The following is a 25,942-nucleotide window of genomic DNA, read 5'->3' as shown; positions in this document are numbered from 1 at the left end:
TATAGCAAGAAGATTTCCACTGCACTGAAACACCCACCAAAAGAAAAAAAAATAGTCACAAGACATGTAATAAACCCAAAATAGCTAAGTCACCAAGTATATCCCTGCATATTGTTACTGAATGTTTTATCATTGGAAACGCATTTAATTCCAAAACAGTCACAGCAAAATAATGGGCCAGATAACCAGTTCCTTATCCACCTTTCACTTCTCAGATTAATCCACATCTTCTCCAATTTAACTAATAATTTCCCATGTGTAGAGAGGTTAGCTGGGGCTCATCTCTCTCTGGGGCAGCGGGATAATAAGTTCAGGAGGAGGTCTAGCAGGGAATTAGTCTGGGCGCAGGAGTCTTCCTCCACTGGCTTTGTGAGAGCAGAAATAAACAGTTAGTCTTAAGCCCAGGCCCTTGGTCAGGATGGGGCAAGGGTGAGTCAGTCTCTCAGGCCCTCATGCAGGGACTGAGGAATAGCAGTACATAAACAGTGAGCCCAGCCCTAGGTCTGAAGGGCCAGGGAGCAGGGGAGACTGCCACCCACAAGTTGGGTGGCAGGGGGTGCACAGGCCCTCCAACTCCACTGTGTCCCAGCCTGGGGCCCTAGCAGCAGCAGAAGACCCGCTGCTGCATCAGTGGGGATCCTGGCCACAACACACTGACATGGGTTCTGGCAGTGTCACAGCCAGACTAGGGTCGGCTGCCCCCGGGCTACTTCCAGACTCCCCCTCTTGAGGTACTTGGGTCAGGGTTGTGTCCTCAGGGGGGTCCAGCACTATGGGTTCCTCGGGATCGCTGGTGCCAGGCAGGCTCGGCAACTTCTCTGGGTAGCTGGCCTAGGGCAGGCCCAACCAGCCCTTGGGTCCGCCACAGGTCACTGGGGTTTCCCAACCAGGAGGTAGGCTGGAGGCATCTGGACTCCCTGGTGGCTACCCTCCCAGTGAGCTTTGGGGTCGGGCCTTTATACTTCCTGTGCCATGCTTGACCCTCTGGGGAGCGGGCTCAGAGTTCCCTGGCTCCGCCCACTCTGGTATCTGGAGGGGCTCTTCTCTCTCTGGGGACCCACACTGCCTCACTACACCATGTGAAACTGGGAATCCCTTACTGAAATGCAGATAGATTAGACCTACTCAATTTCCTTTGTCTAAAAAAATCAGTTACTCTTTCAAAGAAGGAAATCAGGTTGGTCTGGCATGATCTATCTTTTGTAAATCCATGTTGTATGTTATCCCAGTTACTGTTTACCTCTATGTCCTTAACTACTTTCTCTTTCAAAAATTGTTCCAAGACCTTGCATACAATTGAGGTTAAAGTAACAGGCCTGTAGTTTCCCAGATCACTCCCCCCACCCCTTCTTAAAAATCTGAACTATATTAGCAATTTTCCAGTCATAGGGTATGACCTCTGAATTAAAAATCCTTGCTATTATATTTGCAATTTCATGTGCCAGTTCCTTTAATATTCTTGGATGAAGATTATCTGGAGCCCCTGATTTGGTCCCATTGAGCTGTTTGAGTTTGACTTCCACCTCGGATGTGGTAAATTGTGCTTCCATATCCTTATTTCCATTAGCCACTACACCTAAGCTCTTCCTTACCCTTATTAAAAACTGAGGCAAAATATATATTTTAGGTGTTGGGCCATGCCTGGATAATCTTTAATCTCCTCAGTGATTAGCAGTTCAACTTTTTCTTTCCTTGTTTTCTTATTTATTTATATGGCTATAGAACCTTTTACTATGGGCTTTAATTTCCCTTACAAGGTCCAACTCTGCTTGGCTTTTGGAAGTTCCCTACACTTTGTGACATCCAAGAGGCAGCTTTCCTCATTGCTTCATCCTTCTTTTTAAACTTTCTGCTTTCTCTTAATCACCTGGGGGGTGAGGGGGTGAGAGAACCTGGATTTGTGCAGGAAATGGCCCACCTTGATTATCATACACATTGTGAAGAGAGTGGTCACTTTGGATGGGCTATTACCAGCAGGAGAGTGAGTTTGTGTGTGGGGGGGGGGAGGGTGGGGTGAGAAAACCTGGCTTTGTGCTGGAAATGGCCCAACTTGATGATCACTTTAGATAAGCTATTACCAGCAGGAGAGTGGGGTGGGAGGAGGTATTGTTTCATGGTCTCTGTGTATATAATGTCTTCTGCAGTTTCCACAGTATGCATCCGATGAAGTGAGCTGTAGCTCACGAAAGCTCATGCTCAAATAAATTGGTTAGTCTCTAAGGTGCCACAAGTACTCCTTTTCTTTTTGCGAATACAGACTAACACGGCTGTTACTCTGAAACCTGTTTGAGATGCTTGCTCATCCAGCTTCATCAGCAACCCCTACCTACAGTTTTCCCCTTGCATGAGATGCAGGCTTCAGATAGTTTCTGCAACTTTGACTTAAAGAAATTCCAAGCCTCCTCCACATTCAGATCCTTGGGTTCTTCAGTCCAGTCTACTTCCCTAACTAATTTTGTTAATTTTTTAGTTTGTTCTTTTGAAATAAACAAAATAGATCTGCAGCTTGGGTCTTTCCATCTTTCCATTTAGCTTAAGCTGAATTAGCTCATGGTCACTTGTCCTCTACAACCTCTACACTTCTCCTCTGAGGTCCTCACTACCCACCAATACCAAATCTAAAGTGGCATCACCTCTTGTAGGTTCAGCAACTGTTTGAGAAGACATCTGGGCCATAGTATTATTAGTATTACTTGTCCTTCAATATATATCTGGGAAGTTAAAGTATCCCATATTCACACAATTCCCAGTAGTTTTCATTTCATTAAAAACATTAAAGAGGTCTCTATCCCTATCCAGATCAGATCCTGAGGGTCAGTAGCATAGTCGAAGCACTGTCCCATGGATGCCTCTGGTAGCTTTCTTTCCCAAATGATTTTGACCCAAACAGACTCTGTTTCATCCATTCTATCACTCCTAATTTCTTTACAGTCTACCTCATCATTAATATAAAATGTTATTCCACCACCTTTACCTTTTTCTGTCTTTCCTGAACAGCACATAGCCTTCAGTGCCTGTACTCCAGTCATGACTACTATTCCACCATATTTCTGTTATCCCTCTAATATCTGGTTTCACTTCCTGCACCAGTAGTTCTAGTTCCTCCATTTTGTTACCCTGGCTCCTTGCACTGGTGCACAGACATCTTAGTTACTTCTGCTTGGCTTCACCCAGATTTCTCAGCTGATTAGATACGGACTGTATTGCCTACCTGATTGTTAGCTTCATTGGTATTGGTACTATCTTTCCTCTTAATGTCCATTCTCCTACCCACTGCTATTTCTTTCTTCATTGCTGTATTCCTTCTATCTTGATTTTCCTCCTGCTCAATGTTAGGCTCAGGCATAGAGATTACTTGAACATCTCCCATCTGTCTCCCCCAGTTCCTAGTTTAAAGCTCTTTTAATCAGTTGTGCCAATTTCCCTCCCTACTCAGGTGGAGTCCATCCCATAAGAACAGTCCTCTGCCCATGAATGCCTTTGAACATCCCAAAGGCCTCCTTATAGTACCATTGCCTGAGCCATCTGTTAACCATCACAGTCTTATCTCACCTTCATTCTCCTCCTCTAGGGACAGGTAGAATCCACTGAAGATCACCTGAGCCTCCATTTCTTTAAGTGTCTTTCACAGCCTGGCATAGTCTCCTTTGTTACGTTCCAGCAAGGACCTAGTAGTATCATTTGTTCCCCTGTGAAAGAGAATCAGTGGATTCTTTCCTGCTTCCATTGGGATCCTCTTCATCCTCAGGTCCACATCCCGTATCTTAGCTCCTGGGAGACACCACACCATTCTGTCCTCTGGATCAGCTATGGTGACAGGTCTGTTCTTCTTAGTAAGGAGTTTCCTAATCATATAAACCTGCCTTTTCCTGGTGTTGGTGTGATTCTCCAGCCTTCCTCCTGTTCTTTCTGGCTGCAAGTCCTCTTGTTTTTTGGTCTCTCTTGTAATCTTCTGCAAGTCATCCTGTATCCTCCTAGGGCTCCAATACTGTCTATCTCCATTTAGTCTTCCCCTCTTCCTGTAGCACTAGCCACTCTTCTCTTCTTCCTTGCCTTCCCACCTTCTGTTACTATCAGCTGGGCCCCTTCTTCATTTTTCCAACTCTGCAAACCTGTACCTGAACTCTATTTCTCCTTCACTAGTTGGTCTTTTCCTCCCTCTGGTTCTTGTAGTAACATGTTTCACAAATCACTTTCATGTGTCTCAAGAGTGAACGGTACCTTCACACATGGAAGAAAATAGCTACACCAAGGGTCCCTAATGTGGTGCCCGCGGGCGCAATGGCACCCGCTGGTGCAGTTGTGTGTGCCCGCAGGACACCATGCCGCCGAAATGCTGCCGAGAAGTGTTGCTGTTTCTCGGTGGCATTTCGGTGGCAACACTTCTTGCTGATGCCGCTTCTTAGCGGCATTTCAGCGGCAGGGTGTCTGGCGCCCGCCACAGTCTTCTGGGAATAGGAATATGCTATTCCTACAGAAAGGTTGGTGACCACTGAGCTACACCATCTTCATGGGCCTAGATGTTATAATGATAACTAAGCTTATAATCATCCTATTTTAATGGCACAAAAGAATTAAGCCGCTAAATCCCTTAGTGACCATGATAGTTCACTCTGATTGCCGTTCCCACCTGGAGAGCCACATGTAGTATTTTGGTAAGATTTATACTTTCTGCAGCATGCGACACATTAACAATGACAATTTGTATGTAGAATGGTAGAAGTTAGAGATGGAAAAGGCCAACTGACTCATCTATTATATCCTTATGTATTATATTTTATATGGTATTTATTGTTCAGTATATTTTCTAGTCTAGTTTTAAATATCTCCCATTTTTCCCTTGGGAATATATTCCACAGACACAGATCCTTGGATTAGGATTTCCCCCCGGTATTGTGAAATATTCTTATCTCAATTACACAAGGAGCAAACCCCAATGAAATTAATGAAGTTTCTCCAGATTTGACACTTATGGAACTGAAATCAGTCTTCTCCATTCAAACTAAATTGCCATTTTCTTAATTTCAGTCCTTTGTTCTTAGTTACATTCCTTTGGACTACCCTAAATAATATTTCTCATTTGTTGGCACTAACACCCTTCATATTCTTGTCGGTAATTACCATTTCTTTTCTTTATTTGCCACCTGAATAAATAAAGGCAAAGCTGCAGTGGCTTAGTTATGTTAGTCTGTCATACTCCAGTACTGTAATAATAATGGTAACACAAATAGAGAACATTGGTACACAACTGCCTAGTTAGTATGCAGATATGTAATGGCACATATTGTATCTTTTCAAGGAGCACCTAGAGTACTGCAAGAAACATTCCTTGTTTTCCCTCTTGATTTTTCATGGAGCTCTTAATATGTAACAATAAGTGATGACTCAAGTGTTGGAGAAAATGATTTGAAGAGTCCCATTCAATTTGTTTTTCCTCCTTCATATTTTGGCCTATTTAAGTGGAATTTATTCTGAATCCAGTTCTCCAACTGAAATATAACATTCAGAGCTACATTGATCCCTCTATATTGAGTGTAAGAAATAAATACAGTTCATTAATTCAAACATCGTCATTTACATCCTCAGTCACTATATAACTGTAAACCCTGTGGATCTTCAAAAGAAAGTAAATGCCCTTGTAATAATTGTTGAGGCTTTAAAACTTTTCAAACATGCAAAATCCTATATTGCTTTACTTGCTAAATTTAATCTTGGAATTTGCAGTTAGGAAAACTTTTCTAAAAGTTACCTGAAAAGGAAAATATATTGGGTTTGTGACTTTTTTTAACATGTTCATGATTATAAAAGAGGCTTATATATTTTGCTTTAGCTATATCAGGAAATAATGTGTTGTCTTCACTGTTTTTGCTGGAGAACTTTGCAAAGGAATATAGAACTGGTGCGGGAGCTTTCCCATCCTGCACATTTAAGGAGTTGGGGCTTGAATCTTTTACTATGAAAACTTTTTTTCTCAAGAGCTTGTCAATCATTTGAGTTAATTAAATATTAACAAAGAGCAACAAAAATGTAAAGAGTCTAAAATAATCCTTCTTTCAATTTCACTCATGACTTTTGATGTTATAATCCAACTTCTTCAATTGGCCATGATGTCTTCCAAGAAATACAGTTTAGACAAGATTTGATTTTCTAATATAATAAAAATAAGTACCAAGGAAAAAAATACATAAAGAAAAGGCACTTTTCCCTATTTATAGATCACTTAATAAAGTGGATCTATACACTGGGAAACAACAAAATGTATTTAGTTAGGAGTCAGGACAAATACTAAGGAAATATGATCCTAATTCAGCAAAGCACCTAAGCATGTGCTTAACATTAAGCACGTACCCATGGCCACCTTCATAATATGAAATATCTCCCTAATGCTCTTCACAGACACTCTTCAGGGTCATAGATCCACAAGTGAAGTGGGCAGGACTCTGCTGAATTCTTCCCTATCAAACCCATAGGTCAAAGTAACAGCAAAACAGCACAGCTTACTGCCAGCATTGTTTACAGTATTTTACACTGCTTCCTTGTCTGTGCTATAGACCTGTTGCCCAATCTGTATGAGGAGGATTCCAGAGGTAGCCCAAGCCACAGTCTGAGAAGCATGGCCCCTTTCAAATGACCCAAGCAAATTTATTTAGTCTCCATTACATATTTTCTTGATCACTGTTGTTCGTAGATTCCAAGGCCAGAGGGACCACTGTGATCAAGTGTTGCTTACACTCATTTTCTCCTGTTACTCAATCCTGCCTCATAATGCTGATTCTATAGTAACATAAATTTCCCCCATGATAACAGATTTTGATGTCAAATAAAAATAGAATTCTAACTTCACTGCAGACTCAAGTTAGAAAAGCCAAGTTCTGAGGGAAAGAAAAACACAGAAGTGTTAAAGAGATAAAATAAAGCTTCTCAAGTTTGCCTCAGTGTAAGAAGTCCTTCATAAATGCAAATCAATGTCCAACATTCAATGCTTTGGTTTAAGAGCTCAAGATCATTCATGGTATTAAAATCCTTTGTAGGAGATTTTTTACCCACATGCAAATCCCTCTCAGAACCTTCTGCCTAAAGTCCAGCTTTAGCATATATTTAAACTAAATGCTTTCAAGAGCTCTCTGTAGACTTTTTATGTCTTACTACATCTCTCCTCCCACATCAGGATAAATTTCTTGTTGCTTTGTAGAGGCGAAGAGCAATTCCCTGAAATCTCTAGCATAATGCTTTACCTCCTCAGAGAGCTGTTAGAGCTATTTGCTCTGACTTTGGAAGTTAGTCTTATGCCCCTAACCCCTTGTGAATATTTTATCCTCCAGGAAGTTGTAATAATACTTAGTAAAAGAAAGGAATGCGAGCTAGTAGGCAGCACATAGTCAAGAGTTCTGGACTGTATTCCTGGCTCATTGTATGACCTAGGGCAAGTCATTTGCACTTCTCAGTGCCTTTGTTTCTCCCATAATTAAAATGGGAAGAATAATATATACCTATCTCACACGGGAGTTGTGTGGCTTAATTCCGTCATGTGTGCAATGCACTGTGCAAACTTCGGATGAAAGGTGGTTTACATCAGTAAGATGAGTGAGTGTCACTGTCCCCATTTTGTAACATCTGATCAAATTTTTTAAAAAAACAATCTCTGTCATGTGACAATTCTCTGGCTACCCAGGACTGTGAGTCACGTTGTTATCCCCTGCCTCCAGCAAAAGGAAGTCTTGCCTGGGATAGCTCCCTAACATCCCCCATCTGTCAGCCATTCAAGCACTCCCTTCAGGCTATGCTAGCCCTGTCTTCCTTTGTACGTGAATGAGAGGTGCACCCCAGTCTCTGAGTCCCATTGAAGCATTTTCATTATAAGTCAGCCCAACACAAGCTGCTCACAGAAATCCCAGATCCTCTTCTCCCCAGTTTACCAGTTTTACCTTAAATCACTGCTCTTGTATAATACACAGACTTGTGAACACTTAAAACAACAACAAAAGGTTTATTTAAGAAAGAATAGAGGTTCCACTAGAAACGAGAAAGTGTGATAGAAACAAATTGTTACAATGCAAACAAAAGCATAAAATGCGAACTAGGACCTACACATATTAATCATAGAAGTTACCTTTCCTGTCTTATAAAGTAGATCTCTCTCCTACCCACCCCCTTCTTCCCAGCCAAAGTTCAGTCTATTGCAGAGCTGACTGGCTTTCCAGGAACCAGGATCCAACCTTTCATAAAACACCCCTTCTCAACAAGATGTTTCCTCAGTGAATGAATGAAAAGTGTCTTTCTCTACCCTGTGATATAATGAATCAATCTTTGGTCTTTATTCACAGTCAGGGCAATTCCCTGTCTGCTATAACGTTCCTTTTTACCTCCAAGTTGTTTTGATTGTTTGCAGGCATCTTTGATAGGTTTCCATTGACTCTTCTGGGATGGGGAAAGGGTAGACAATAGATCCTTGCATGAAATAACTGGCTCACAAGGGAGGGATGATGACTGTCGCCGACTTGATTGGGCCATCTCTGAGACATAGGATCCCCTTTTGCTCCATAAGGTGTAGCTTTCAATATAACTATATTATTCCATAATTATTGCCAGTACACACATCTCACAATGATTATGCGTATTGATAAGTTACAAACTTTCAGTAGATACCTCAGAAGCGACCATTCATGGATAAATACCATGAAAGTGGTGTATTAGCTGCAGTGAGTTTGTCAGGTCTGAGACAGGAGTTGCTTGTAAAAACAGTGAACTGTTTGCTAGTTGGTATTAAGGGACCTCTGTGTCACCGTCATCCCTTTGATTCCATCAAAAATAGTACCGAGCATCACCAGCCTCTGTGACGGAAATAAAGGGTAGTCCATATAAAAGTTACTGTAAAGGGAGTAAGCATATTCTGATTTGTCAGGAAAAGTATTACATTATATGGGCATTCTGAAGATAATGCTGGTTAAAAAATCAATGGTGAAGTCCCATCATCATCAGGGAAGTCTGGGAACTAGACATTTATTCATAACCCTAATGAAACAATATGGGATGTTAATTAAAACATAAAACCAGAATAAAATACTATGAAATATAAACAGAGCGAAATCTTGGACCAAAGGCTGTCTCGTATATCTAACCTACCAGTGGTTCTAAAATGAAAAAGCTTCTGAGAGCACATCATTTGCCAGAACTGAGGGACATCTCAAGGCAGATGTCTAGGTGGAGTGGGTTCCACGTGTTGGGATGCAGTATGTAATATAATGGGTGGTTATGGCTAGGGCTTTTAATCTAACATACTTTGAGAGGAAGTAGGTAGTCCTCCTCTGCTACTGCACTTCACCACAATCCATTCATCTGAAGAAGTGGGGTTTTTACTCACGAAAGCTTATGCCCAAATAAATCTGTAAGTCTTTAACGTGCCACTGGACTCCTCATTGTTCTTTACCACAATGAAATTTACTAGGCTCTGGCTTCACAAGTAATTCAGATGGAGACAAAATGAGCTTGTGGAAGGTGGAGTTCCCACCCTGCTCTGAACATAAGGTAATCCAATCCTTCTTGGGGTTCGCTTTTATTAGTAGTAGATGGCTACAACAAACTCTGTACCTTGGCCTAGGCTTTCTCTCCTCAAACCTATCTCTTCCTAATAGGACCACCTCTGTCTCACTCCTACCTCCCCACACTCAGGGAAACATGCCAAGCCCTCTTTTATACTGATTAGAGTTAGAAAAAATACACCTGTCATTTTTGAAGCAGAAGCAGTTACTCTGCACTTATTCAGGGCCTTAGAAAGTGTCTGACCTTTGTTACAGAGTCAAGGAGAGATTAAAAATAAAAACGTTTACACAGAAACCTATATTCTATGAATACTCTTAAAACATTAATGTAAGAAGCACATTACAAAAGATCCATATAAGGTCTAACAAATAGGCTTTAAAATTTGATAGGCCTGTGGAGCTCCAGGTGTATTCAAATTAAGAGGATTTGAAGGATTTTCCAGCTGAGCATATACTCTGCCTGGCTAGTGTTGTCTCTTGAGCCTAATACCAAGAGCAGCCTTGTTTTGTATTAAATATGTTCTTTTTGTCTAGTTCATGAAATAAAGCTATCAAGAACCACTGTGTTGTTATCTGAAACTCTCCAAAGGGTAGCTATGGTGCTCATTCACTTACCTTTTTAGATGGGGGATGAATTAGAGGTTGGTGGCTAAGCTAGATCAAGCAGCCTAACCAGAGTGTACTTGTAAAATGGTGTCAGGACTGTGCACTCATGGGCTAGAGAACTCACCTGGGGTAAATCAACATAGATTGATTTATTTCCACAGAGCTACTTCAGAGCTAGTTGTTAGTAGGTTAGGATCTGCCCCCCATGAAGGATTTTATATATCAAGAAACACTTCCCTGTGGAAGATATATGGAGTTTCAAGATTTTCAACTCAACTGGTTTTGTTTGTTGAGGTCTTTTTTTTCTTTTGTATTTCATCTAGCTAATCTATTATTTTTCTAAGTTTCACTGTGGTACTTACATGCTGTTAGAAGTACTCTACTTAATTATTCAGTCTGATAATCCAACTCAGGAAGCCTATTTAGTCTAATGCAGAAATGTTTATGGTCTTGTGACCAGGGCAGAGTCAAGAAACCTGGGTTCTATTTCCAGTTCTGGCACCGACCTACCATGTGACTTTAGGCAAATTATTTCACCTTCTGTGACTCTCTTTCCTTCCCATCCTTTATCTGTCTTGTCCATTTAAACATCTGCTTACCATCACTTCAGATACACACACAAACTGTATTTAAGTATGTGTGTTGGGGGAGGACAAAATCATACTGGACTTCTTTTTTTTTTTAAGAATAAAATTACTAGAAATGAAGTCCCAAAGATCAAATATTTGTAAGAGTCCTTGTGAGGATTACATCTTTTTAAAGTGGCACATTGTGACCTTAGATCTATCAGAGCTAGCCTGCAGCAGAGCTAGTCCCCTGGCAACCTAATAAGTGCAGCTGACCCTGATAGAAACTGTCCAGTTGACTGTGCCATGATTGGTTGCAGGAGTCAACAGGATGATACTTAAGCTCCGTAGCAGCATTAGTCCAGCATCCCCATTGATGACCTATTATGGGTACATAAGGGTTTTGATAAAGAAAGGGAAAAGGTTTGCGAAATTATAATTTTTTTACCTTAAGAAATTACATTACGCTCCAGCCATTAGGCCAGACTGACAACAACTCGGTCACTTTGAAGTTTTCTGTTTATTCAGATACAGTGAAGGCTGATGATATAGGATGGTAGACAGGAAGAACAGACATGCCACTGTATGCTCAGAGGCACCTTACAGCTGCAGGTAAAGAACATAATACATCTCACTCAAAACAGAGTTATTTATCTAAAATAACACTGATCATCTCACTAATCACAAAGCAGAGAATTCCCTGTGAAAAACATGATCTAATTAATATTTGGCTGAGATTATAGAGGCCCAGCTAGAGTTGTGTGGCTTAGTTGTATCCCACTCAAACTTAGCCTTGTGGTAGAGGATCTGTGCAATCACAACCTTCACCTCATGCTTCTAGAAGTTCCCCTATCCTTGCACAGCTGAGAATCCAAACACCCTGCCTTCTTCCCTAGCTATTCCTTGTGTAACCCACACACCTCCTGGGTGTCGTGTTCTGTCCCATCTTGTGGCACTGAGACCACTTAGCGAGAGAAAGACAGAGATTAATGAGTCTGCTCTACAACCTTAGCTAACAGCCAGTTGGCTTTTAGCTTATGCAGTAGAGGCTCATGCACTAAGCTCCAGAAGTCCCAGGTTCGATCCTGCCCACCGATGACCGGGGGCTGTTGGTGTTACAAGTGGGGGCACATCCGGGATTTCAACTGGGAAGTCTCTGAAGCTTAGGACGCGCTTCCTCAGCTCAGGGAAATATGTAACCCACACACTTCCTGGGTGTGGTGTTCTGTCCCATCTAGTGGCACTGAGACCACTTAGAGAGAGACAGAGAGATTAATGAGTCTACTCTACAGCCTTAGCTAACAGCCAAATGGCTTTAAGCTCATACAGTAGAGCAGGGGAGGGCAAACTTTTTGGTCTGAGGGCCACAGCAGGCTTCCGAAACTGTATGGAGGGCCAGGTCAGGAAGGTTGTGCCTCCCCAAACATCCTGGCCTCCTCCTCCCATCTGCCACGTCCCAATTCCCACCCCCTGACTGCCCCCCTCAGACTCCCGGACCCATCCAACCCCCCTGCTCCTTGTCCCCTGACTGCCCCCTCCCAGGACCCCCCGCCTCTAACTGCCTCTCCCCCAGGACCTCACCACCTATCGAACCTCCCTGTCCCCTGACTTCCCAGACCCCTATCCACATCCCCGCCCCCGACAGGCCCCCCAGGACTCCCACGCCTATCCAACCATCCCCTGCTCCCTGTCGCCTGACTGCCCCTGGGACCCCCTGCCCCTTATCCAACCCCCGCTTCCCACCTCCCTACCATGCCTCTCAGAGCACCAAGACTGGCAGCCGCGCTGCCCAGCCAGAGCCAGCCACACCGCCGCACAGTCTAGAGCACTGGGGCAGGCCAGCTGGCAGCACAGCGAGCTGAGACTGCAGGGGAGGGGCTAGAGGCTAGCCTCCCCAGCCGGAAGCTCAAGGGCTGGGCAGGAGGGTCCCTTGGGCTGGATGTGGCCCACAGGCCATAGTTTGCCCACCTCTGAAGTAGAGGCTCATGCACTAAGCTCCAGAGGTCCTAGGTTTGATCCGGCATGCCGACGATGGGGTCTGTTGGTGTTACGCTTGCTCCTCCCACAGTTGCTTCGCAAGCTAGGCTTGGGGCCAGAAGCTTTCTGCAGGGATGTGGACTGAAGTCCCTGTCGGGGAAGAAGGGCAGATGGGAGGGGAAGGTGCTTACTATGGGCAGTTCCCCTGGGAGGATCAAACATAATACATTTGCTCCTCCAAAACCTGAAGCTTTTGTTCATTTCCAACCATCATGAACCAAACTCTTCCACAAAATGAGCCCCGAAAGGTTCACAATCACACAATCCTTGTCCTAACAGCTAAACCTAAAGTTTAATACCTGATGGAGTAATTTGAATATTATTGGGCCGATCCTTCCAAAATCAACAAAAGTTAATGAAGATGCATCGGTTTATACTGGCTGAGAGGATCTGACCTGAGAAGAAGGGTAAAATTTTCAAAAAGCACTTAAGTGACTTAGGAGCCATTTTCAAAAGGAACCTAGGCACCTAGCAGTCCTAGTTTCCCAATGAGATTTAGGATTCTCCTAAATTATGGCATTATTTTTAAATATGGGACTTAATACATCCTAAGTCACTCAGGCACTTTCGAAAATGTTACCATAATGGTACAGATTTCGAAACAGGGTCTGCATTAGGTATGTGTTTACATCAAGCAACATTCTTTAAGGTTAACTGGTGAGACCCTTGAGTTTAATTGAACGTTGATAATTCTTTTGCTTATGCTAATAGTCAGCCTTGATAAGACTATGCAATGCTATTGGAGATAAGTAATGATGGATATTTTTCCTGAGAAATAACATTTGACAGCCAATGAATGCATTTTTCTGAGAGACAAATATCAGAGTACAGACTTTTGGTGAGCAGGGGAGCATAAAATGTTAATATGATCCCCCTTCCAACTTTGGACAAAGAAGATATGCATGTATTACAATTTTTTAAAACCTAATTGTTGTTTTTGGAATAATAGAAACAATAATCTATGGCTGTACAATAAACATGACATATTTATGGCAACATTGTTAAGAATCAGATTCCAATCTGATGTGTTCTTTCATAGTGTCTTACTAAGAGTTTATGAAAACTGGATAGTATAGGCTAAAGATTTGATTTTGCTATAGATGAAACTACACAATATTAATGGAGTTGTAAAGAATTACATCATGACTTATTCAGCAATATAGGGGAGATGTCACTGGACATTGATACATATAGGAAGAACATTGATGGATGGAGAACTTTTAAGGGTAAAGGTTGAGTGTTTTCTAAAATTAATTTAATCCAACATCTCGGTTAAACATCTGAGGAAATTCAGAAAGGTCAGCTATTACATTATGGCTCTGCTGAAATTTAAATTTCTGAAATTGGATCCACATTCTCTTGGGACTGATGATAAACTCAAATGCTTCTTGCACTATCAAAAATGGGCAATGGAGACTGGTATCACAGTAGAGCACAAAAGAATAAGGGGTTTTGCAATCAGATATAAGAGTGGATAAGTAGGCAGAAATTGAATTGTGATGGGCCTTAAAAATGAGGAAGAGAAACTTGTATTTGATGGAATGGCAGAGAGGGCATCAATGGAAGGATGCAAATGGGGAGGTGACACAGTCTGATGGGCCAGGAATGATTTTACCAGAGGTATTCTGAATGGACGTAAGGGGAGTAAGGTGGGTGTCAGGAAGGCCAGAGAGAGGGAGGCTGCAGTAATCAAGATGTGAGAGAGTGAGGGCATAGCTAGTAGTTTTAGTGATGTGGGCCATGAGAAAAAACAGGATTGTAGAGATATTATGGAAGAAGAAGCAGCAAGATTTAGACACAGGTTGGATGTGCAGGTTTTCAAGTAGAATATGGTGATGGGAGCCATATACAGACCTACATAGAGAGAAATGTTTAAACGTAGGATTTTCAAAGAGGATGCTCTCTGTGTTTGACTGAAGTGATGTTTCCTACATCAGGTGTATTGCCTAAGAAATCCTGTATAGGAATTTCTTTTTTAAAACTGCTTCTGCTGTAGAAAGATAAGGAAAAATAATAGAATTAAAATAATGTATGTGAAGTAAGGGGTTGTGTGTGTTTGTCTTTACCCCTTTTTCCTCCTGTTTAAATCATAATTATTAGATCTGCTCATGATTTTTTTTACAAGACACTTTTCCTGCCCCCTCCCAAAAAGGAAAGCTAAGATCATGGTGCTGTCTCCAGGCCCTGCTCTGCTCTTGTTGTCACGTCAGCTGTGCCCTGCTGCTGCTGCTGCTCCTCCTCTCCTGACAGCCTCCTCTCCTGTCCTGAGCACCTTCCTGCTCCTGCACACACAGAGGGTAAAGTGTTCTACCCCATACACCCTCCTGAGGTCATCTGACAGGGAATGGGTTTGAGATGCTCTTCACACATACATGCCTAGGATGAAATCCTGACTCCACTAAGGCCAATGACAGAACTTCCATTGACTTCAGTGGAGCCAAAATGTCACCTCTAGTCCCTGTGGTCTCAGGTAGGTTGCTTCAACCATAGACTGGATCAATGTAGCTGAACCCATAGAGACTCAGGACCCTCATTGCCTGCAGTGACACCATGAGGCGTGAACATTAAAAACAAAAGCTCAATGTGTCTTTAAAAAATGGTTTAAGCTAAACTGAAACCCTAAACATTAACTGTTTTTAATCATAATTGTACGGCTATTGCATAGCATCACAAGAGGGCAGAGTAAGGTGGCTTGAATTTATTTCCATACCTTCAAATATTTGGTTCTCTTATAGAGTAATTTTCAATCCAAATTTTCTGGATTTGTAATGCTTGGTTTTGGGATAACCACAACATCCCTGTAATAGTTTTTGCTGTTAAGTTACTCATATATACTCTCAGCCTATTTTTTAATTTAGATACTTGAGAGTAGAGAAGGGAGGGAAACATTGAACAAATCTTCTTGGGAAGCTCTATTGATGCGTTCAAATAAAGTCTGTTGTCAAAAAGAGAAATAGCTTTTTAAAAGGCCCCATCCTACTTCTATTTAAGTTAATGGCAGTTATGTCTTGTAACAGTAGAGTCTGTGATATCATCATGAGAATGATTCTGTCTCTGCTGAACGAGTGGTCTCCTTAGACAATAATTCCTACAATGTCATTCACATTGCTGCTAGAAAAGGCACTGAAGATGTTATATACTTACAAGCCATATAACAGATACATTCCAAAAATGTTTTAAAATATTGCACAAAAGACCTCTAACTCTCTGGGTGATGTGGGTTAATATATGCATCCTCCTGATAAATCCACATGGCTGGTTGTGTGGCAAATGCCAGTGTTTGACAGGTTAATGAGGTTTGCTTTATTTTGAATTATGCAGCCATTAGTGTGATTCAGGTTTCTTTTAATATACATTCTGAAACAAATAGGGCAGCAGAGGAGTAACTTTCATATTGTGAAGAGTCTGAAGAAGCAGTCCTGAATGCAAGGCTTTCTTGTTAAAATATTGTAGAGCATGGAAGGAGATGAGAGCCTAAGTTTTTTATATACATATGGTTCCTATTCGTTTGATTCTCCTTTTTAGGGTGTAATAGACTTTGCCAGCAGTTGCATCTGCACTTTCTGCAATGTGGCTGGAGTGTGGAGTTGTTGAAAGGTGAGCTCCACCGTCTCAAACCATGGCTAGGGTGTGGAACTGGTGTGAAGACCTCCATTCCCTCTCATCAGTTGATATTGGCTGCGGCATTTTGCACCCTGGCTGAATTTTCCCCTTAGTAAACAATGCTTTGCACTTATATCAGAGGAACTCAAATCACTATGGACCACACATTTCCACTCTCACTTACACAGAGTAGCAACTTTCTATGTTATTAGTCCCATTCAATGATGTATGGAGTAAAGTGCAACTAAGTATGAGGGACATTAGCAGAATCTGGCCCTGTCTAAACATTAATTAAGCATCACAACACCATAAGAGAGAAGTATTTAAAATAAGTAAACTGAGGCACTAGAAGACTAAGTGTTATATAATCCAGGAGCACTGACTCCCAGTTTTATGCTCTAATCAAAGCATAACACTCCTTTGCCACAACTAGAATTGTATGTGCTGAGTTTGTTACTAGAACCACTCATTTAACATACTAAACAGTATTGGCAGACACCAAGATGAATGTGCACTTAGCTGCCTATTCATAGATAAATGGTACCATCTCATTCTCCTTAGGGCTGGCTTAGTTACCTTTCTTGGAAGTCAAATACGTTTTTAAAGACTCTTCACACAAGATGAGACATGGACTTTCCATGGGCAGGTAGTTAGGAATATTAGCAGCATGAATTTTAAAAGAATCAGTAATCTCTGCATAAATATTTTTCCCTTTTGGTAGGAAAGCCTTGTTATAGGCTTAATTATCACTGACAAAAAACACACTGTTTCCTAGGGAAATACTACCTACTGATATCACAGAATTCAGTCCTGCTACAGAGCTAGGAGGTATGCTCTCAGTTCACTTATAATCGGGTCATTATCACCATGGTTCTGAGTCTTAACTGACTGAAAATGGTTGGCAGTTGTCTCATTAATGCCAAATGTTATAGTTTATTTCTGGGAATTGAAAAGCCTGCTGACCAGGGAAACCTGTGCTGTGATAATCCTTGGAAACAAGGCAGCTGAGAATAACCTTCCTGCCTCACATCAGATTGGTTTATGCACCTTTAGTTCTTGGTACTTAGGGGTTTTTGGTTATTAACCAACTTTGTTCTGTAATATTTTTACTATGTGAGCTCAAGTTCTTTGTGGACAATAGGTCTGGTGTTTACAGAACAAGAGGGAAACCAAGATGCTTTTCTTTCATCTTCCACCACTTATAAATTAGGCTTGCCACTGTAGTGTGTTCTTTGCATTACACTGTATGCATTATCCTCTACTGTTTATAGGGCTACCTTATACTGTTTACCTTCAGACTTAACAGTTCCCATGCATAGCCTTGGCAGTGCGTACAATCACAGTTCTACATCTGAAAGACAATTAAATACATTCATTTTCCTCTCCTCCCCCCAATCTGGATACAATCACTGGAATCATGCTGTCGTCATAAAGAGAAATATGCCAGCAAACAGTGGAAGTGGCTTTTGTAAATGACTATAATTTCATTTCCTTACTATTCCAATTCTTTCCCAGAATACACCCTCTGTTCAGCAGGGTATGTATATTTGTAGCAGGAATTTATATAACTACTTCAATTTGATCACTGTTAACAAGCACCTCTAGAGAGGTAGAATTTCAGGCAGCTTCATTATTGGCCTTTATTCCTTATGCACAACAATGCACCACTTACATTTTTGTTTTGTTTCACAATACAGATCCTTCTATGACATGTGTAGCATATTTTGCATGCAGAACCTAAGAATTGCAGGGTGAAGGGGTTTCATCAGAGGAAAGCTCTACTTTGTCAAAAGTCAAAATGACATATATATATATATATATAATCAATATAAATTAGAGTGAAAGAGTAGATTGTGGGCCAGATCCTCAGCTAGGGTAGACCGGTGTAGCTCCATGGATGTCAATGAAGCTATACCAACTGAAGGTCTGATTCCGTGACTTTAGGCACATCCCTGAGTAAGCGGCTGGGCATACACTGCACCAACTCAGGCAGCCTGGGAAGCACTGTGACATGGACATGGAGGCACACCTCCAAGTCACTTCCCTGTTTCATCCTTGTTCCAGAGAGGAAAGAGAGTGCTAGTAATTGCTGCTGACCTATATGTGCAGGACATTAAAACACTCTCTGTGGGCCAGCTCACCTGTACTCCCCTTGCACCTTTTTGCCAGCGTGTAGCCCAAATCACAATCTAGCCCTAATTATTTGGACACACACATAGGGTTTCGTGGTTTTTTTTTTTTTGTTTTATTTTTTTTAAGTTTTGTGATTGGTTATAAGCATTGAAGTCAGAGGTAATTTATGGATAACTATTTTGCACTTCCCCACCCAGACCTCAGCAAAGCAACTCCTGATGCTCCCATAATCAAGTCAGTGGTAATGCCCACCTATATTGAATTGCCTTTAATCATCCATCTGAATGACAAATGAATCTGCATGCACAAAATGAGAGTCTGTAATGATGCTAATTAGTAACCTTCCTTAGTCTGTTACCTCAGGATATCCAAGCAGTAAATGAGAATGAATAAGCATTATAAATTTGGTCACATAAATCCTACTTTTAAAGTTACATTGTATGGTCACCTTGCCTTAAAGACAAACGGGTTTAAAACCAACAGTCTAAGAATAACACAATATGGAAAAGGGTATTTAAAATTATTAACCATAATATTTACAAAATAGAATAAATAATACAATAATCACCGTCTCCACCCCCCCTTACATGAGCTGTTGCCCTGATTATCATCTGGTGTGAGTTTGCCTTGTTTTACGTAGGTTCCCATCCTGCCCATCTTTTCTCATACAAGGATTCCCATTCACTGAATTAGGACTCCTCATGTGGGTAAGGATTGCTCACATGAGAAAGGGTTTGCAGGAAACAGGGGCCTTGGATTGTAGGCGAGTGCACAAGGGGGGAAGAGAACACAAGGAGCAAGGGGTAGTTCACTGTTCCAGACCTTGTGCTTCCTGGGCCCAATCCATGGCCATGTTAGTCAATGGGCGTCTTTGTGCTGGTTCAGGACCACCAAGCAGAAGGACTGGGAAAGTCAGGCACAGCCTCTGGTGCTAGATAATTTAAAGGGAGTATAGAAGGGAGGGGTGTCCAGACCTAGCCTCACTACCATGCTCCAGAGTGTAGCAGGGTATTTCTACACTGCCCATAGCAGCATGGCTCTTAGCCAGGGTAGGCAGACTCACGCTAGTTGTACTTGAGCTAGCATAACCAGGAGTTAGGTGGGCTTGTACACTGGTGGCTAGTCTATAACATCCATGCTATTTTTAGCATGCTAGCTTGAGCAGAGTTGCATGTGTCTATGTACCCAGGCAGGGAGGCACACTGCCAGCTGCAGTGCAGACATAACTACAGAGGGTCAATTCTGCATGCATTCCCTGAGTGCTTCTGAAGACATCGAGCCTGCCTCCAGACCCAATGGGCCTGAGTCTCCATTGCTCTGAGTACAAAATGGGCATATGCAGCTAACAAATCAGAATAGCAATGTTTTCATAATCACTTTGCACAGGTGCTGGGCAAAGGATAATCAAGTCCAGTGCCTTTCAGAGCTGAGGGGTCTGTCCCACAGCCATATCTACTTTGCAGGTGGTGGTGGTTCAGAGGCCACTACAGAACAATGTGTGGGTGAAGAGGCAAGTAAATGTAGGGGACTACATGTTTCTTTTTTAAGATTAGCAATAGGAAGACAAAGAGAACCTCCTAATTCCTAATTTTTATAAGAGCTTTTTAAAATACAATATTTCTCCTGCTTAAAAGACTGCATCTGAATTGGCAATATGTAACTGATTTATCTAATGCATTTGCTTATTTTAAGTGTGGCTCTTAAAATCAAGTTCCCCAACCTCCTAAGTTAGGCTCCTTCTCCAAGAGATCCTAAAGTAACATAGCTGGGGTAGACTGGAAGAACAGTTGTTTGTATTACTTTTATTCTAGCTTACTTTCAGTTAGAAGAAGAGTTCAACTTAATGAACAAGCTAACAGTTCTTGTGCATCAAGATGTCAGATGGAATTGGAAGTAGAAATACCTAGGGGAACAGTCTCAGACATACTGGAGACATTACAAGAACAGTTTTCTCACAAGATTCCTATCCTCGGTTATGGATTCAAGGCTCGATTGTCAGTTTACGGTCTATCCCATAGGGAGGGGCAGGAGTCATTGTGCTGCCCCTGGAGAAGCTCAGGCAGTGCTGGTAAAAACTAGCGGTAAGTTACCAGCTCCTGTGTGCAAGGAGGAAATGGGGCAACTGTGACTCCTTGCCTCAAAGGGCTGCTGCTGGGCATCTAATTTAGATACCACCCTTTACTCAGAGCTGCGCCTGAAGTCACGATCTAGCCCTTAACATAGTTTTACAAAGCTTAGAAAATATCTTCATGTTACTGCATAAAGTATGCAGAATTACTCACTTTGGCTGAGATTCTTTTCACATCCATTAATTAAATAAACCTTATGTCCCCAGTCCCATCTCTTTCCTTACAGTGCCTCAGTCTCACACCCCATCACACAGCCCCATCTGGAATTATCTTGCTTTGATCAGTTCAGCTGTGATTTGACTCCATAGTTAGGCTTCCCTGGTGCCTCTGATTACAAACAGCTTGAATTTCTATAGGAGACTGGCCTTATTTTAGATCATCTCCTAATTGAAAGACATCCAGCAAGTTCAGGAGCTTTTGTAAGAACACTTCACAAAAGGTAACACTAGAGTTCAAAAAAATGTATTTTCTCCTAAATTACACTGAAATAAATCAGGAGCCTATCCACTGAAGTCAGTGGAATTAGTCTTATGTAAGACAGGCATGTGGGAGATCAGAATCAAGCCCCACATCTCTAGTGCAGAGTTTGCTACAGCTTTGCACACTGATGTGAGAATTAAATTTGGTGCAAGCTATCGTCTAACTTATAGTGAACTCACTTTAACACTCAGCCATGAAGAAATGTAACATGCCTTAAGTTCTTGGGCTGATAATTCCTTTTTTAAGGAATCCCTTGCTATGGAAATGACACCAAATTTTTTGCTGTACTGGTAAAATATTTGTAGCAATACTTTTAGCTGATAAAATGAGAGAATGTTGCATTGTCAGCATACAAAATATACAACCTGCTGATTTGGATGGGAATTTCATTAAACAAACTCTTAATGCCGTAGCTTGTTTTGTATAATGTAGCAAATGGTTTTCCATTCCCTTACCATTAGGTAACAGAAACCCGGACTGGTCCTCTTGGCTGCAGTAACTATGACAACCTAGATTCTGTCAGTTCTGTTCTGGTTCAGAGTCCTGAAAATAAGATTCAGTTACAAGGTACGTAGGTGCAATTTTGTTAAATATCCTCCTGTTCCATAAAAAAATATTTTCTCTTTTAACTTTTGCTGCCTTCGTAAAAGGTCATTTCCCTAATTTTTTGTCCAATAAGCACATTCTGGACAAAGTGAAGGAAGTGTCAGTAACTCATGTTGTGTTTGAACTAGAAACAATGTTGGTACTAATCAGAAAATAATGTAAGTCTGTTAACATTTTACAGCCTTATTTAACAATGAATCATGAATGCACTCTTTACCCACCAGAACTTCCAAAGTGTACACTGAACAGGAAATGAAATGTAGACCCCTTAGTAATCCTGGCTCATTTTGAGTAGTCCCAATTGAAATTGATGGGACTATTTGAAGAGTAAAGGCCAGAGTTTTAAAGGTATGTAAGTGCCTAAAGATGCAGATGGGCACCTGGAGCTGGATTTTCAGAAGTATTTAGTTGCCTAATGAGATTTCAAAAAGAAAATAAGCTTGTTAGGCACTTACTTGCAATTAAAATCAGTGGGAGTTAGGTACCGATCTGCTTCTTCAGGTGCTTAAATATCTTTAAAAATCTTGGCCGTAGTGTCTATGGCAAAAGTACCCAATCAGGTTATCTGCCTAACTCCCATTAAAATCCAGGAAACTGAGGCATCTATCCTGCATAAGCACTTTTGAAAATCCCATTAGGTGCTTATGTGCATCTTTAGGTGCTTAAATGCTTTGAAAAATCTACTCATACCTAAAACCCCACATCAGCAAAGGTGGCAGAATCTAGCCATTAATCATTGCTTTTATCAGTTACACAAGGGGTACTGTGTATAGAGGCTCAGTATTATTGCAGCTAACAGACCCAATTGTAGTTTCTTTCTGGTTGCAAGAATTCTGGATAATTACATATATTAAAAAAAACAAAGAAGATGTATTTAACTGTGAAAGTGTGTATTGCACTTTCACTTTTTCAGAACAAGGGGTGGGATTTTCAAAAGCACCAAAATAGGAGCTCAGGGAGATTTTTTCAAGGGCAGGGGCACTTAGAGTAGGCCCAATCACGTGAGTGGGATTACTTGGTGTGTAAAGGGAGCAAGATTTGGCTCATTTTGCAAATTAAGGCTCCAGCACTGCAAACGCTGCTAATGCAATGTCTACACATGCAAGTAGCACCCCTAATTTCCACCGAAATGCTCAATTACTACTTGTATTAAATGTTTGCAGTATCAGGCCATAAATTGGCAGAACATAATATAAAAGGTGTTTTTCAGTTATCAAGATAGACTATCAGGATTATTTTATCTCCCTGTTGAATATGTCCACATTCTTTTTTTCTCCTACGTCTGTCTCGCTAGCAGTTTATGAGGACATTAAGGAGAGCATAGGTTAAACATCATGTGATATTTTTTTTTAAGGCATAAAACAGTTTGATAGATGATGTTATTTACATGGAGGCTCATCTCTTCCACTGGGTCTGCAGAAATAATTTGCCAATTTGGAATGTTCTTTGATCACTCACAGTTGTCAATAAAATAGGTAGAAAAGTGGTTATTATGTCAATGAAAGACAGATTTGATACATGCCATTGGATTACATTAAAAATCGTAATGTTATTGCTGCTTAAACTATTTTATATTTAATCATGTTGAACAAAGGACTGCCTACTGAGATTTTCTTTTCACTTTGCAACTTCGAGGCTTTTCAGAAGTATGTCGATATGTTTACAATCATGCCTAAGTAACAGCTGAGTTTTACATGATTTGACATGAGGTAGAGAACCAGTAAAAAGACAGCTGGTTTTAGCAATGGCATCAGTGTTCTCAAACCATTGTGGTATGGCTTTCTACTTGCAAAATTTTACAATATTATTATTATTTACTAATGTATTAAAAACAAGGAAGATATTCCTGTGAACTTCAACAAGCTCCTGTATAGTAGAGGCATATATAACAAATAACCTGTTATCTATGGATTATGATACTCCTATTCACATTGAAAAGCAATTTGCTCCACAAGTATTCCCGTTGATTCCAGTCAGACTGCTCATGGAGTTAGATACTTTTCAGTGTAAAAGTATCACGGTCTGGCCCCTAATCTTTGGCAAAAGGTTAATATTAATAAGGTAGCTGGCTGTATTTTATTGTTGCTGTTTAATACTGTAGCTAGCATGACTGACAGCCATAACTAAATTAGAATTCAGTAATTACCATATAATCATGCTACTCATTGGCATCATGCAAATGCTACTCCATTATTATAAAAGTAGATCTTAATTTCCGGTTGCAAGAATTCTGGATAATTACATATATTAAAAAAACAAAGAAGATGTATTTAACTGTGAAAGTGTGTATTGCACTTTCACTTTTTCAGAACAAGGGGTGGGATTTTCAAAAGCACCAAAATAGGAGCTCAGGGAGACTTTTTCAAGGGCAGGGGCACTTAGCCCCAACCCCCGCTGACTTTCAATGAGAGTTTGGGGCCTACCCCCGATTTGTGCCTCTGAAAATCTACCCTACAAGTCTTATTGACCTTCAGCAGGATTTGTGCTCCTAACTCACTTAGGCATTTTGAAAATCCCTTCCAAGACATACCAGCCAGTTTGGTGATAATCATTTTGGTCCTGGTCTAATATCTCTTGAAGTCAACAGGAATCCTGGAAAAATGCATCTGGCCCTATGGGCCCAATCCTGCAAGGTGCTGAGTGTGTCCCCTTGAGGCACTCCCAGTGAGAACTGGGTTCTCAGCACTTAATAAAACAGATAGCAAATCTTCAAGTTTATTTTGTGCACCGTCATAGAAATACAGTTGGCAATGAATCATCATACATATATTTTTGCAGCATACTATTAAGACACTAAACACCTACATTAAAAGGATAAAAGAATGAAGCATATGCATAGGAATTAAAAAGTGTGAGGGGGTTAGCTCATAGTTTCTGTTCTTCCTCATTTGTCTTCACAGCTTCACGGACAGATAATTGGAATACATTAGACATTACGTTGTGAAAAGGAAACAACAAAAATGTACTAAAGCTAGCATGTGACTGCACACTTTTTCCCCTGATTGTTTCCCTTTCCCCCTTGTCCTTTTGTAATTGGTTTCTCTACATCCATTTTTCCAAAGTTTACATTAACTGCTAATATCAAGATTGTAATTTCACAGCATTTTTTTGCTGCAGAAAAGCCCTTCTGACTCTGGCTATTTATTCATCAATTCTTAACAAGGTGAGGTTGATATAATCCATCCCCCCCACCTTTTTTTTTCCTGACAGTCTCCTCAGAAGGAAAGTTCTCCAGTAAGTCCTCTATCTGGAGAGCACAGATTACTAGGATTGACATTCTGAACTCAGATGGAAATAAGGAATTCATCTGAGGTTAAGCCTTGAGAGAGGAAAAATACTATATAGTGGGAATGCTAGACAGATGGGTAAATTGACCTAATTAGGCCACATAGTTCCCTTCTGTACCTAAAATGTTACTTTGTCACTATGATATGTAGATTTCTGAATCTGTTTGGGTCAACCCTATCTCACATTTCAATGAGATTATTCCTATTTTATTTTCTGAAGGTCTTCAGCTCATCCTGCCTGAATATCTGCAGGAGCGTTTTGTGCAGGCAGCTTTGAGTTATATTGCCTGCAATTCAGAGGGGGAGTTTATCTGCAGAGATAATGATTGCTGGTGTCAGTGTGGCCCCAAATTCCCAGAGTGCAACTGTCCGTACATGGACATTCAAGCCATGGAAGAAACCCTGCTTCGCATAAGTGAAACCTGGAATGCTTACAACAGCGAATTTGAAGAGTCAGGTGTGATCTTTTTAAATATTTGTATTTGTGTTACTGAATATCACAGAATTTCCTTAACAATGACGGGTGAGCAGTCCCTTTGAAGCCCCTGGGACTATGTATGTACTTAAAGGTAAGCATATGCTTCAGTGCTTTACTTATTAAGGATCTGTGCCTTACTTATTATAACTCCTTGATCCCTATAGGACAAATGTTACCCCAACCTCCAACAGGTGGTGAGGGCAGTGGAATTGGTTTTGGATTTGGGCCGGCTGCTCAGAGAATACTTATCTCCTGTAAGCGAAGAAGCCCAGCTCCGTGAGGGCCCTTTCCGTGGCAGCGTGAATGAATATATGGGAAGGGGAGGAGATAGATGAGAGAAGGGTCAGCATTGGCCAATTCACTGTTACATAGATTCTAAGTCTTTCATTCTGCAGCAGAAATACACTAGAACTGCAGCTGCCACTAGAGCCCACCTCTGCTCTGCAGCCTTAGGTGGAAGATTCCTTCCACACTTCCG

The 25,942-nt window shown here is 41.1% G+C and overlaps 1 protein-coding gene across 5 annotated transcripts in view; it reads left to right on the top strand.

Annotated features, from left to right (window-relative positions):
* Positions 1-25,942, top strand: part of BRINP3 (BMP/retinoic acid inducible neural specific 3) — a 285,973-nt gene that overhangs the window by 181,063 nt on the left and 78,968 nt on the right. For all 5 annotated transcript variants that reach the window (XM_074961151.1, XM_074961154.1, XM_074961155.1 and 2 more), the window contains exons 5-6: positions 21,555-21,660; positions 25,207-25,443. In XM_074961151.1, the coding sequence (XP_074817252.1) occupies positions 21,555-21,660; positions 25,207-25,443 (343 nt within the window). The remainder of the gene's footprint in view (positions 1-21,554; positions 21,661-25,206; positions 25,444-25,942) is intronic.

This window comes from Natator depressus, chromosome 8 (assembly GCF_965152275.1).
Source record: "Natator depressus isolate rNatDep1 chromosome 8, rNatDep2.hap1, whole genome shotgun sequence".
NCBI lineage: Eukaryota > Metazoa > Chordata > Testudines > Cheloniidae > Natator > Natator depressus.
The sequence above is the reverse complement of the archived record's forward strand: the minus strand, read 5'-3'. Positions and strand labels throughout refer to the sequence as shown.